Consider the following 15,454-nt stretch of genomic DNA (forward strand, 5'->3'; position numbering starts at 1 on the left):
GTCTGACTGAGCGATGGTGGGCACCAGCAGGCTCGTAAGCATTCATTCAAACAACACTTTTGTGCGTTTTGCCAGCAGCTCTGCTGTTTATGACTTCAAGCCTATCAACTCCCGAGATTAGGCTGGTGTAACTGATGTGAAATGGCTAGCTAGTTAGCGGGGTGCGCGCTAATAGCTATTCAAACGTCACTCGCTCTGAGACTTGGAGTAGTTGTTCCCCTTGCTCTGCATGGGTAACGCTGCTTCGAGGGTGGCTGTTGTCGATGTGTTCCTCGTTCGAGCCCAGGTAGGAGCGAGGAGAGGGACGGAAGCTATAATGTTACACTGGCAATACTAAAGTGCCTATAAGAACATCCAATAGTCAAAGATATATGAAATACAAATTGTATAGAGAGAAATAGTCCTATAATTCCTATAATAACTATAACCTAAAACTTCTTACCTGGGAATATTGAAGACTCATGTTAAAAGGAACCACCAGCTTTCATATGTTCTCATGTTCTGAGCAAGGAACTTAAACGTTAGCTTTTTTACATGGCACATATTGCACTTTTACTTTCTTCTCCAACACTTTGTTTTTGCATTATTTAAACCAAATTGAACATGTTTCATTATTTATTTTGCGGGCTAAATGATTTTTTGATGTATTATATTAAGTTAAAAATAAGTGTTCATTCAGTATTATTACAAATATATAATATATATTTTTTAATCGCGATTAATCGGTATCTGTTTTTTTGGGGTCCTCCAATAATCGGTATCGGCGTTGAAAAATCATAATCGGTCGACCTCTAATCCAGACAGCACCATTTTCTTGTTTTTTTATTTACGGATAGCCAGGGTCACACTCCAACACTCAGACAATTTACAAATGACGCATGTGTGTTTAGTGAGTCAGCCAGATCAGAGGCAGTAGGGATGAGCAGGGATGTTTCTCTTGATAAGGGCATGAATTCATGAATTTGACAATTTTCCTGTCCTGCTAAGAGCATTCAAACTTATAATTTTGGGTGTCAGAGAAAATGTATGGAGTAAAAAGTCCATTCTTTTCTTTGGGACTGTAGTGATGTACAAGTAAAAGTTGTCAAAAAATATAAGTATTGTAATAAAATGTAAAGTAAAGTAAAAATACACTTAAAGTACAACTTAAGTAATTTACACCACTGCTTTTGACTGCTTAAATACACAAGTGAACTTGTAATAATACTGTTGGTCCCCTAAAATGGGGGGACTATTTTAAAAAAGTGCTGAAATTTCTAAACTGTTCACCCGATATGGATGAAAATACCTTCAAATTAAAGCTGACATTCTGCACGTTAAACTCATATTCACTGTATTATTTCAAATCCAAAGTGATTGAGTACAGAGCTGAAACCACAACAAAAATGTCACTGTCCCAATACTTTTGGAGCTCATTGTATTTTGTTGTGAGTAGGCACACGTGGCAACAACGCACCGCAAATGTGATTTTTTTTCACAGATCATGCTCGTTCTCCCCCTTCAGGCTCAATGTGTCAGTCCATCCGTCAGTATGTCCTCATCAAAGTGATTCCGTGGCTAAGCTGTGGACTTCAAACAAAAGGTCAAAGCCAGGGCTTCACTTAATGCTTAGCAATCATAACCATCAGCAATGTCAACATGCCATTGCCAGCTAAATTCCCCTTCCAACCAAACAAAACAGTAGGGACACATTCCAAATGGAACCATGTTCCCTATGTAGTGCACTACACCCCTATGTGGCCTTGTCAAAAGTAGTGCATTAAATAGGGATTAGGGTGCCATTTGGGATGCAWCCKAGGCCTGCAGTAAGCCTTCCCCATCAGGAAGAAAAAGGAGCTATTTATCACAACAATAGTGTTGGCACTTGGCAGTTGGAAGAAAACAATATGTCTATAAACAGGACTCATAATGTCACCTCCCACTCTAGACGGAAACAGGGTCTYCGTCCTAAATGGTACCCTGTTCCTTACATAGTGCACTACATTTGACCAGGGTCCATAGGGCTCTGGTCAAAAGTAGTGCACTACGTAGGGAACATGGTGCCATTTGGGACATGCCAATGCCTTGTGGCTTCAATAATCAAATCTGTCGTGCACCTTTGGTCAACTCTCCAATACTGTAAATGCTGCCTGCTTCCTCAGCAACGAGTGTATAGACAAACACAGTCATGCAGGCATGCACACACACACATACAGACACACTGAAAAACACACACACACACATACTGACACACACAGAAAAACACACACAGACGGGTACATAGATATGGAACTGCCCTGCCAAATAGGGGTCAGCGCACTAACGAAGACCAATGGTGTCGCTTTGGCCTCAGGGTAAGCCAGTCTACTGAAGGACATCAAAATGAGGCAGCTGATTGAAGAGAAGATCAGGATATACCGCGGGAAAATGTCCTCGTCTCACCTTGCTATCTAAAAAGACAAGCATTCATTGTAAGTCGCTCTGGATAAGAGCGTCTGCTAAATCAGGGGTTCCAAAACTATTTCACTTGGGGCCCCCGTTCCAGCATTAGGGAACATCCCACGGCCCCCCTGTGAACGCGCACCATGTCTATATCTATGGGCACAAGCGCTGTTCATTACCCAAACTATTCACACCGCTCTTGTTGATGGAGAGAATGTTGCAGGTTTAAAGCTCATTTCCTACAATTCTACACATTGTCATTGGGTCCAAAGACAATAGTGTAGTTTAAATTAAAATCTTCTTGCAATCCTATACATTTTGCCATGTCTAATGTGTATTCATGTGATATTTATGTGACAAAAAAATTACAGGAATATCAATGGGCAAAAAAAAATGGAAGCTGACATGGGCTAGTTGATGTGGACATTTCTGACATGTTGGAAATAGCTTCTCTAATAATATTGTAATGGATGAGATGGGCTAGTTGATGTGGACATTTTGACATGTTAGAAATAGCTCTCTATAGTATGTAATGGAACTTGAAATCTGGGCTAGTTGAATGTGGACATTTCTGACACGTTATAAATAGCTCTCTATAGTATGTAATGACTGAGATGGGCTAGTTGATGTGGACATTTCTGACACGTTATAAATAGCTCTCTATAGTATGTAATGACTGAGATGGGCTAGTTTGATGTGGACATTTCTGACACGTTATAAATAGCTCTCTATAATATGTAATGACTGAGATGGGCTAGTTGATGTGGACATTTCTGACATGTTATAAATAGCTCTCTATAGTATGTAATGACTGAGATGGCTAGTTTTGATGTGGACATTTCTGACATGTTATAAATAGCTCTCTATAGTATGTAATGACTGAGATGGGCTAGTTTGATGTGGACATTTCTGACACGTTATAAATAGCTCTCTATAGTATGTAATGACTGAGATGGGCTAGTTGATGTGGACATTTCTGACACGTTATAAATAGCTCTCTATAGTATGTAATGGCTGAGATGGGCTAGTTGATGTGGACATTTCTGACATGTTTATAAATAGCTCTCTATAGTATGTAATGATGAGATGGGCTAGTTGATGTGGACATTTCTGACACGTTATAAATAGCTCTCTATATATGTAATGACTGAGATGGGCTAGTTGATGTGGACATTTCTGACATCGTTATAAATAGCTCTCTATAGTATGTAATGGCTGAGATGGGCTAGTTGATGTGGACATTTCTGACATGTTAAATAGCTCTCTATAGTATGTAATGACTGAGATGGGCTAGTTGATGTGGATTTCTGAACATGTTTATAATAGCTTCTCTATAATTGTAATGACTGAAGATGGGCTAGTTGATGTGGACATTTCTGACATTTATAAATAGCTCCGTCTATAGTATGTAATGACTGAGATGGGCTAGTTGATGTGGACATTTCTGACACGTTATAAATAGCTCTCTATAGTATGTAATGACTGAGATGACAAGAGGAACTGATGATGCACTACCCAATTTATAAATGGCAGCTTGTGCATTGTACTATTACAACTTTCAAGAGTAAATTTAAAGCTGGACTGAGTTCCATTAAAAAGTTCAATTTAGAGGGGGGTACCCACGTCCTTTAGAGGGGGGGTACCCATGTTCCTTCACATCTTCCGAAGACTTTATTCCCTGATATAACAACAGATCTTCTAAGATTGTAATCCTTTCCATCCAGTCCACATTGTTTTAAATGTGCTTGGAACTTCATGCCAAAATAAATGATTGAAATAGATGTATGTGATCAAACACTTCCTACACACATCCTGATCAAACACTTCCTACTTCCTGATTAAACATGTCGTCAAAGATGACTGTCCTATCGCAGCCAATCAAAGAGGCGTTACAGTCCATGAACAATAACAACAATGAACAGTATACATGTAGTCAGTCTGACTAAAGCTAAACGACACTCACAGTTGTCCCATATTTTAACCCTTTTTTCGTTGTTGTTATTGTTTTAGCACATTGATTGTGCTGTAAATCTAGAAATATTAAATGAAACGTAAAGCCACAGTCTGAGATTTTCAGTAATTTCATGTCATGACACACAGTACTTGAGTTGTAGTAATAACTTATAAATAAACTAGTACTATACTGTAGGAAGCTTATCATACAAAAAAAATGACATATGATTCCTGTGTGTGTGGATGTGTTGTCATAGGAGACCTTGCAAGCAAATTATGTATGGTTATAAATCATCATGTAAATCATGTTTAAGCTAGAGTTACCTGGGTTTTCTCAATCCACCGCATCTGCCTATGTAACACATCCACATCTGTCTACTGTATGTAACGACATCCACATCTTGTCTACTGTATGTAACACATCCGATCATGGTCTACTGTATGTACACATCCACATCTGTCTACTGTATGTAACACATCCGCATCTGCCTACTGTATTTAACACATCCACATTGCCTACTGTATGTAACACATCTGCATCTGTCTAACTGTATGTAACACATCTGCATCTGCCTACTGTATTTAACACATCCGCATCTGTCTACTGTATGTAACACATCCGCATCTGTCTACTGTATGTAACACATCCGCATCTGCCTACTGTATGAACACATCCGCATCTGTCTACTGTATGTAACACATCCGCATCTGTCTACTGTATTTAACACATCCGCATCTGCCTACTGTATTTACACATCCGCATCTGTCTACTGTATGTAACACATCGCATCTGTCTACTGTATGTTAACACATCGCATCTGTCTACCGTATGTAACACATCTGCATCTGTCTCCGTATGTAACACATCCGCATCTGTCTACTGTATGTAACAATCCACATCTGTCTACTGTATGTAACACATCCACATCTGTATGTAGTAACAATCCGCATCTGCCTACTGTATGTAACACATCCACATCTGTCTACTGTATGTACACATGCATCTGCTACTGTATTTAACACATCCACATCTGCCTACTGTATGTAACACATCTGCATCTGTCTACTGTATGTAACACATCTGCATCTGCCTACTGTATTTAACACATCCGCATCTGTCTACTGTATGTAAACATCCGCATCTGTCTACTGTATGTACACATCCGCATCTGCCTACTGTATGTTACACATCCGCATCTGTCTACTGTATGTAACACATCCGCATCTGTCTACTGTATTTAACACATCCGCATCTGCCTACTGTATTTAACACTCCGCATCTGTCTACTGTATGTAACACATCCGCATCTGTCTACCGTATGTAACACATCCGCATCTGTCTACCGTATGTAACACATCCACATCTGTCTACCGTATGTAACACATCCGCATCTGTCTACTGTATGTAACACATCCACATCTGTCTACTGTATGTAACACATCCACATCTGTCTACGTATGTACACAATCCATCTGTCTACGTATGTACACATCCGCATCTGTCTACTGTATGTAACACATCCGCATCTGTCTACTGTATGTTACACATCCGCATCTGTCTACTGTATGTAACACATCCACATCTGTCTACTGTATGTACACATTGCATCTGTCTACTGTATGTAACACATCTGATCTGATCTACTGTATTTAACATCCACATCTGTCTACTGTATGTAAACAACCACATCTGTCTACTGTATGTCCATCCGCATCTGTCTACCGTATGTAACACATCCGCATCTGTCTACTGTATGTAACAATCACATCTGTCTACTGTATGTAACACATCCGCATCTGTCTACTGTATGTAACACATCCACACTGTCTACTGTATGTAACACATCTGCATCTGTCTACTGTATTAACACATCCACATCTGTCTACTGTATGTAACATCATCCGATCTGTTCTACTGTATGTAACACATCCCATCTGTCTACTGTATGTAACACATCTGTCTGTCTACTGTATTTACCATCACATCTGTCTACTGATATGTACACATCCGCTCTGTCTACTGTATGTAACACATCCGCATCTGTTCTACTGTATGTAACATCTGCATCTGTCTACTGTATGTAACAACATCCCCATCTGTCTACCGTATGTACACATCTGCATCTGTCTACTGTATGTAACACATCTGCATCTGTCTACTGTATTTAACACATCCACATATGTCTACTGTATGTAACACATCCACATCTGTCTACTGTATGTAACACATCCGCATCTGCCTACTGTATTTAACACATCCACATCTGTCTACTGTATTTAACACATCCGCATCTGCAGTGAAAGGCGACAGAGCTAGAGCGCTGTTTGTCAGACMATGAGACGGCCTTCTCACAAAATGGTCTGTAGTGTCCGGACGCTTTGGCATAAACTATTATGGAAAGATGAGWCTCCCACGAACACGTCCATGTCAGTAGTTTTGTTTTAGGACGCCCACAGGCCTCACAAGACTTGTCTGAAGGTTACCCGGTACCAGTCCAAAAAAGTTATGGAAGTATAAATGGAGAATGTTTAGTGATAAAAATAAGGGGTTAAATGCATGTACAAAAAATATATGTTTCCTGATCTTTCTTATATCAGATATAGGATAGACACTTCAGAACAAACTTCCTTTAGATTTTTGGGGGGACTATCTGTTGTTCCATGTAGTGAATCTGTTGTTCAATGTGTTTGTATGGACTAATAGCAGTAAGGACAAAGATAAAAAATACAGTGCCTTGCACTGTAAAAAAGTATTCATTCCCCTTGGAGTTTTCCCTATTTTGTTGCATTACAACCTGTAATTTAAAAATATTTTTATTTGGATTTCATGTAATGGACATACACAAAATAGTCCAAATTGGTGAAATGAAATGAAAAAAATAAACTTGTTTAAAAAAAAAAAAAACTGAAAAGTGGTGTGTGCATATGTATTCACCCCTTTTGCTATGAAGCCCCTAAATAAGATCTGGTGCAACCAAATCCTTCAGAAGTCGCACAATTAGTTAAATAAAGTCCACCTGTGTGAAATCTAAGTGTCACATGATCTGTCACATGATCTCAGTATAAATACACCTGTTCTGAAAAGCCCCAGAGTCTTCAACATCACCAAGCAAGCGGCACCATGAAGACCTAGGAGCTCTCCAAACAGGTCAGAGACAAAGTTGTGGAGAAGTACAGATCAGGGTTGGGTTACCAAAAAAAATCCTAAACTTTGAACACCCCAAAGAACACCATTAAATCCATTATAATTTTTTGGGAAAGAATATGGCACCACAACAAACCAGCCAAGAGAGGGCCACCCACCAAAACTCACGAACCGGGCAATGAGGACATTAATCAGAGAGGCAACAAAGAGACCAACGATAACCCTGAAGGAGCTGCAAAGCTCCACAGCGGAGATGGAGATCGGAGTATCTGTCCATAGGACCACTTTAAGCCGTACACTCCACAGAGCTGGGCTTTACAGAAGAGTGGCAAGAAAAAAGCCATTGCTTAAAGAAGAAAATAAGCAAACACATTTGGTGTTCACCAAAAGGCATGTGGGAGACTCCCCAAACATATGGAAGAAGGTACTCTGGTCAGATTAGACWAAAATKKAGCYTTTTGGCCATCAAGGAAAACACTATGTCTRGCGCAAACCCAACATCTCTCATCTCGCCGAGAATACCATCCCCACAGTGAAGCATGGTGGTGGCAGCATCATGCTGTGGGGATRTTTTTCCATCGGCAGGGACTGRGAAACTGGTCAGAATTGAAGGAATGATGGATGGGGCTAAATACAGGGAAATTCTTGAGGGAAACCTGTTTCAGTCTTCCAGAGATTTGAGACTGGGACGGAGGTTCACCTTCCAGCAGGACAATGACCCTAAGCATACTGCTAAAGCAACACTCRAGTGGTTTAAGGGGAAACATATAAATGTCTTACATTTTTATACTTCAAGAGGTCTTAAAATTAAAAAAGAAAAGAGGAAAATTATCCTTGGTATGACCTTCTTAAAACAATTCCATATAGCTCAGCTTAGACAGGATTTAGACTCTAATGCTTAAACATTGAAGTCATTCCTTGATCACTACAGATATATCACTACAGATATATCATGGAAATCACAAGTCCATGTGAAAATGTCATGGGATGCATTTGCTCGATTGCTTACGTTTTTTGTTGGTGGCCCACTGTTTGGTGGTATGCACATCTCACAGAGTGTGGCTTTAACTGAATCTAAGACATCTTGTATCTGCAATGAAACAAACGAATACAGCTTGAGACAAAGGTTGTGTCACCAAACAGTATGCTCTAACACTATGATCTATACATTTAAAATGTCAAATGTAATTATTATTGTTTTGCACACGTGTTTAATGATTAGTGTCTTGTAAGCTCTTATGGGCTGGGCACCAAATGCTGTATGACACTGAAATAAAAGGAATGAATGAATCATTCAGTCAATCAATCAGCCAAGCATATACAGTAGAGTAAATGCAATACTSTCTTGGTTTATAATGTCTTTAAATCTGCTAGTTTATAATGGTTAGAACCCTGCTTTACTATATCTAATTAACAAACTGACAAGTAGTTACTACAATAAAGGTGAAAAAGTATTAATTTCATTTCCCCCTTATACAATAGGTTCCATATTCCAAGAATCTAGACCTTTGGTTCAGATATATCACTGTCAGATTGTATCCAAATGCCTCTAACTGACAATGGGTTCTACGAGTTCACATGTATCATTAGAAGTTGTGAGTASCTGTAACCACAGAACAAGAATGTCATTCTGTCCATGGCTGTAACCTTCTAGCTCCTGAATGTGGTTCAGCGTCAACATTGAACTTCTTAAAAGGCTCTTGATGGAATAACCACTTTCATATCTCTGCTATAGATGAATCTGAATGGAAACCTTGGAACACCTTTCTGTTTCAAACTGTAATAGATTTGTCCCGACACCAGTATTGCGACACTCAGAAGTATCGTGGCAAGGAAACAAAACGGCTTGGGGACTTAATWTCTTTAAAAAAATATATTGCAAACACACAGCCTTCTGTTGTCATCCAGAGTCACATTCGTTTTTTAACAAGCTATATAACTCAATGTTTAGCATACTGCAGGTTTTTAAAGAACATAGAAGGTTTTTAAAGACCATCTGCTTTGTGTTTCCTTCTTTGTTGCAATGGAAAATCTGTATTGTGATAACCCTATTAGGTAACCTTTCAATATGAACTTTCACCCCAGTGAATAGATTAGATTCACTTACATTAATTTCACTAGACTAAATGGATTCTGGATTCACATGGAGTACCATTTTTAAAAAGTGGTCCCATGCATATTACTGTACAGGAGTTTTGACTGAACCACCATCAAGTCTTAAAACGGGAAAGGGGCAAGTACAGTGCCTTCAGAAAGTATTCACAYCCCTTTACGTTTTCCACATTTTGTTGTGTTACAACGTGGAATTTAAATTGATTTAATTGTCATTTTTTGGTCAACGATCTACACAAAATACTCTGTCAAAGTATGGAAAATAAAACACTAAAATATATTAATTAGATAAGTATTCAACCCCTTGAGTCAATACATRTTAGAATTACAGCTGTGAGTCTTTATGGGTAAGTCTAAAGAGCTGGATTGTACACCTGGATTGTACAATATTTGCCCATTATTCGTAAAAAAAAAAATATTCAAGCTCTATCAAGTTGGTTGCTATACATTCATTGTCATGTCCCTTAAGTAAAACCTGTAACTMGGCCACTCAGGAACATTCAATGTCATCTTGGTAAGCAACTCCAGCGTACATTTGCCCTTGTGTTTTAGGTAATTGACCTGCTGAAAGGTGAATTTGTCTCCCAGTGTCTGTTGGAAAGCAGACTGAACAAAGTTTTCCACTATGATTTTGCCTAAGCTTAGTTATCTCTATTCTGTTTATTTTTATCAACAACAAAAAAACTCCCTAGTCCTTGCAGATGAAAAGCATAACCATAACGTGATGAAGCTACCACCATGCTTGAAAATATGAAGAGTGGTACTCAGTGATGTGTTGTATTGGATTTGCCCCAAACATAACACTTTGTATTCTATAAAAAAAAATCAGTTTTACTTTAGTGCCTTATTACAAACAGTATTCTTGTTCTGAGATATTTTTGTTCTGTACAGGCTTACTTCTTTTCACTCTGTCATTTATGTAAGTATTGTGGAGAAACTACAATGTTGTTGATCCATCCTCAGTTATGTCCTATCACAGCCTTTAAACTCCGTAATTGTTTTAAAATCACCTTTGGCCTCATGGTGAAAGCCATGAGTGGTTTCAAATTGTCACATGCTTGGTAAACAACAGGTGTAGACTGACAGTAAGATTGCTTACTTATGGGTCCTTCCCAACAACGCAGAGAGATACAAAAWAAAATACATAAAAATAACAAGACAAGGAAACAGAGTTCTGAAGGACGCCTGTATCTTTGTAGCRACTGGGTGTATTGATACACCATCCAAAGTGTMATTAATAACTTCACCATGCTCAAAGGGATATTCAATGTCTGTTTTCTTCACCCATCTATCGATAGGTGCCCTTCTTTAAAAAACATTGGAAAGCCTCCCTGGTCTTTGTGGTTGAACCTGTGCTTTAAATCCACTGCTTGACTGAGGGACCTTACAGATAATTCTATGTGTGGGGTACAGARATKAGGTAGTCATTCAAAAATCATGTTAAACACTATTATTGTACACAGAGTGAGTCCATGCAACTTATTATGAGACTTGTTAAGCACATTTTTACTCCTGAACTGATTTAGTGTTGCCATAACAAAGGGGTTGAATATAGCTTTTCATTTATAATTCATTTCTRAACATAAAAAAACTACAGAATTCCACAATATGGGTTATTGTGTATAGAACAATGACACAACATCTAAATGTAATCCATTTTAAATTCAGGCTGTAACAACATGTGTAAAAAGTCAAGGGGTGTGAATACTTTCTGAAGGCACTGTAAGTACTGTGAACGGGATAAATAAAGCTTTCAGCATTTGAATCATGAACTTAACAGAAATAAATGTTAAGGGTCAGAAGAGATGTGCATCAACACAAAATATACAGTACACGATGTATGAATTTCAAAAGGAGGCCTTGGAGTGAATTGAGAGAGAGAGAGAAAAAACTGAGGAACATAGTCTTATTTTCTTTCCCTCAACAATAGATCTATGGAAAGTGATGCTTTGGATTGGATTTTTTTCAATCTGCTGGATAATTTTTTTTTCAGTGTAAGTGCATCTCCCTGCATTTCAATGGAGTCACGAGTGCATCTTGTATCTCAATCTTAGATGTGGTATACAGTAGTAAGCTACCTCCAGAAAACCAGTGTGGAAATAGGAAGCAGGAGGGTTCTCAAATCATAGAAGACTAAGGAATTTCATTACCCAAATGTATTGTACGAAGCTGCCAGGTTATTGCGATGTGAGTGACCATTTAGGGAAAAACATATTTCATTAGCAAATGAATGGCCGGAGTAGGACAGCCTTGGCATCTTTGCTGAGTTGGATGAAGAAGAAGTCAGAAAAAAATGTGTTGTAAATGGCCAGTGCTGATAAAAGGCACGCTGGCCATATTTAATACTAGATTGCTCTAATTAAAGTATTTGATATCCTGAGTCCGGCAACACCACCACCCAGTGACTATTAATAGTCCTGGCTTGTGCTTCATGGAGAGCAATAATTCTGGGTAATTTTATTAATAAAATAATTTCTCTTTCTTTCCCCCCTGCTATGCCTCGACCACATTTATATATCAGCACCTTGCTTGCCCCAACACACTCTCCCGCAATGAATCACTTTAAAATGCATGAATCCTTTGTCGCTCTCACTCTCCCCCTATTTTTTCCCTTTCTCCCTCTCCCCCTATTTTTTCCCTTTCTCTCTCTCCCCCTCTTTTCCCCCTTTCTCTCCTCCTCTTTTTTCCCCTTCTCTCCTCCTCTTTTTTCCCCATTTCTCTCTCTCCTTCTAGCTCGTTCTTTTGAGCTCATCTTTGCTTGGTCGGTTTGTCTGTCTGTCCGTCTGTCTGTCTATCCCTCTGTCTGTCCATCTGTTTCTCCCTCTCCGCCCCGCCGCCACCCCCCCCCCCCCCTCTCTCTCTCTCACCCTCTCTCCTCCTCTCATTCTCTCTCTAAGTCTGACTAAGTCCCATAATGGATCCTGGCTGAAGAGATAGACTGCTGTCCCCTAAGAGAAATAATACAGAGGCAGACAGAGGGATTCTAACACCGCCTTTATAAGGAAAACCATTCAGATTGGAGTTCAAAATATGAATATCAATTGCAAATGACTGAATTCAGACAGACATGGGTGTGCAGTAAAATGTATACAAGAACCATCCCTATTTCTTTTGCAGTTAGCCTCAAAATTTCATCTGATTTGATAGCATAGCACGTCTTATCCTTTCCAATCCTAACTTGTCATACAAATCAAATCACAATCAACTCACACGTAAGAMATGAATCATGTCTAAAGCAAAAAACTTAAAATGTAATGTTAGTGTTCTTCCCCTAAACACACAAAAAAAACTCTCAAATTCTTACCTTTCCAACGTAGAGAGGTTCTGTGCCTGTGTACTCCTCCACCACAAAGAACTGGTTCCACACCCATCCCCTCTTCACTCGTTCATGGGACATGAGCTCCTGCTCCTTAGTTTCTCCCTTGGCCATRCCACTAGTCCTCTCCGACCATCCACAACTACAGCAATGCAAAAGCCAAAGGGCCGTCAACAGGCTACATGCTCCCAGTCTCCAAGAGGGAGCCATTTTGGAAAATCYTGCTTGGCTCTACATGTGACGGGGATTTCCAAAGAGGTGAAAAGAGTCCTCAAACCGGCAATGTTGAAGAAATTAAACCCAGAGGCCAACCAAAATCTCTGTTCTAGGACACTTGAATTAATCCACAAGATTCTTAAGTATTCTATTGTCTTAAATAGTTCTATTGTCTTAAATAGTTCCACCTCAGGACGCAGGGCATGCCATGGCACATCATGACTCAGTGAATTTAGACAGGCTACAGAAGGTTTGTTCTCTGTGCAGAAGAAACTTGGCAAATCATTTTGAACCGGCCTTATCTTTCCCATGTAATCTTCTCCATCGGGTTTTTCCCTGACTTATCTCACCCGTCTACACTGGTATCAAATTCATTCGGGTAACAGAGATGTGTTTTGTTACTGTACAAGTGAAAACTGCATTCAAGATTTCAAAGACAAACTTTCCCATATGTTCTAAGGCAGCTTCATTCTTTCAATCTTTACCACAAGTATTGTGGTGAAGGGAGTGGGTCTGATATTGATTTTTTTTAAATTCCCTGAGAATTAAAATTGACACTTTCAATCCATACGKGGTCATTTACTTGATTCCAATACATTAATTTGGGAAATCATTTAATGGATAGGGTCYTTTGAAAAGATCATGGGACCGATAACCATTGAAACGGCATTTGTATAATTGTCAAGGACAATGTGGGTTTTACCTGGTATGACAAGGTTCAAATCTTACAGAAACCCATAGTGAGATACCCAAGGCTATCTCCAAACTATTGGAACTGATTTTCACTAAAATGCTTAGTTATCTTTCACAATATCTTTGTTCTGTATTTTCTAACTCATTAGCAATGGATTTCAAAGAAAAGTGGATCATTCTGATACTCGGGTCCTCAGATCAAAAGGTTCTCTCCAGGTCCAGGATCCTAGGGTTGTGTGTATGGTCCAGCTGCCGTCTCTTGTCACTTCATTCCAGTATTAGAGAACAGTATCCTTCAGGAGACTCCATTGGCTCAGATCTTATTTTGTTCCATAATTCTTCTGGATGATTCAGGCAGTGAGAGGACCCCCATAAAGTGCTGAGAGTAGTGGCAAAACCTGCAAAAGACCAGAAAGAATAGCATAGGTTACCATCACATTTTCCTGTAGAACAGAGATGGCATCCATCACTGGTTGGGCTTTAACACTGCAGGGTCTTTCATCACACAGTATATGAAATTGTATACATTTTCCAAACGCGCACTGCAAACAAAACGTGTTCAAGCCTGAACTCATTTATCTTTTTATTAGCTCTTCACAACWCGAGCCACAATAATGAAAATGTGTTTGTTTTTCTTCGGATTATCTGGAGCGAACTGTTTTCAGCTGGTCTGCTGTTGTGTTCGACAAGAAACCCGAACAATGTGCTCTAAGAGCGATGGCGCAGTACTGTACGAGGGCAGAGAGCGCCAGGTGTGTGGAGGGGAGGATGCTGCAGAATAGAGGAAAGAGAGAAAGAGAGGGATGGTTCTTCTTCATGAGCCAGGCCACTAGCATCTGTCTGCTTTAGTCCGGCCAACCAAGCGGCCCTAACCCCGGCCAGCTGATTAATTGCATGAGGGAACACTAATTGGATAAAAGTATTAATTCAATCCATCACGGCAACAGCCCCCTAATGCCTCAAACAAACACTGCTGAGAGAGGCGGGAGTAGATAAGAGGCGGTACGTTCAAAGCCCTGGCCCTCAAAGCCCACATGCCGCAAAGCCACTGCACTCCTAAGACCAGCCTGCCAACAAGAACCCTGAGCTCCAAATACCGCCAAGAGCACGACAAAACCTGCCTCAAAACCCTCGACCTCAAAACTCTGCCTCAAACCGATAGAAAGGCCTTTTTAAAACTACTTGTCTTACTACTTCCTGATTCTTTAGGCGGTGTCAATTTCACAAGGCTCAATTTGCCATATACCATGCAACAGTGTTGCGTTTGAATCCTCAGTCTGAATCTTGATAATTTTACAGAAACAAAAAAAAAAATAGCTTGTAGGTCATTCGGAGAATGATTGGAGAGCTCTTCACGCCACTAGCACAAGGACAGTCACAAGTAGGGTTAAACAACTGCTGTTCCCGAAGGAAGCAGCGCTCGAAACGCTGTGTGTCCGCGGTCGACTTCTCTTCCTCCACTCGTGCTGGTGCAGGATCTCGTTCCGCCTTGAGGGGTGGGTACCAGGCCACAGGACCGCACTAAAAGTGCTAGTTTTTTGCCTCGTTCTATCGAGTGGCGAAGGCTTTCACAAAGCCGATTAATCAGAGACCTCTTC

General features: G+C 39.8%; 1 protein-coding gene across 3 annotated transcripts in view; it reads right to left on the reverse strand.

Moving 5' to 3' along the window:
• Positions 1–15,454, reverse strand: part of LOC111970512 (cadherin-22-like) — a 272,775-nt gene that overhangs the window by 141,605 nt on the left and 115,716 nt on the right. For 2 of the 3 annotated variants that reach the window (XM_070445786.1, XM_023997312.2), the window contains 2 exons: positions 12,936–14,254; positions 8,529–8,609 (listed from right to left, as the gene is read on the reverse strand). In XM_070445786.1, the coding sequence (XP_070301887.1) occupies positions 8,529–8,609; positions 12,936–13,157 (303 nt within the window). In that variant the 5' untranslated portion in view covers positions 13,158–14,254. The remainder of the gene's footprint in view (positions 1–8,528; positions 8,610–12,935; positions 14,255–15,454) is intronic. The other variant, XM_023997313.2, reaches the window with a different exon arrangement.

The sequence above is a fragment of the Salvelinus sp. IW2-2015 genome, linkage group LG11, assembly GCF_002910315.2.
Source record: "Salvelinus sp. IW2-2015 linkage group LG11, ASM291031v2, whole genome shotgun sequence".
NCBI classification, from domain to species: Eukaryota; Metazoa; Chordata; class Actinopteri; order Salmoniformes; family Salmonidae; genus Salvelinus; species Salvelinus sp. IW2-2015.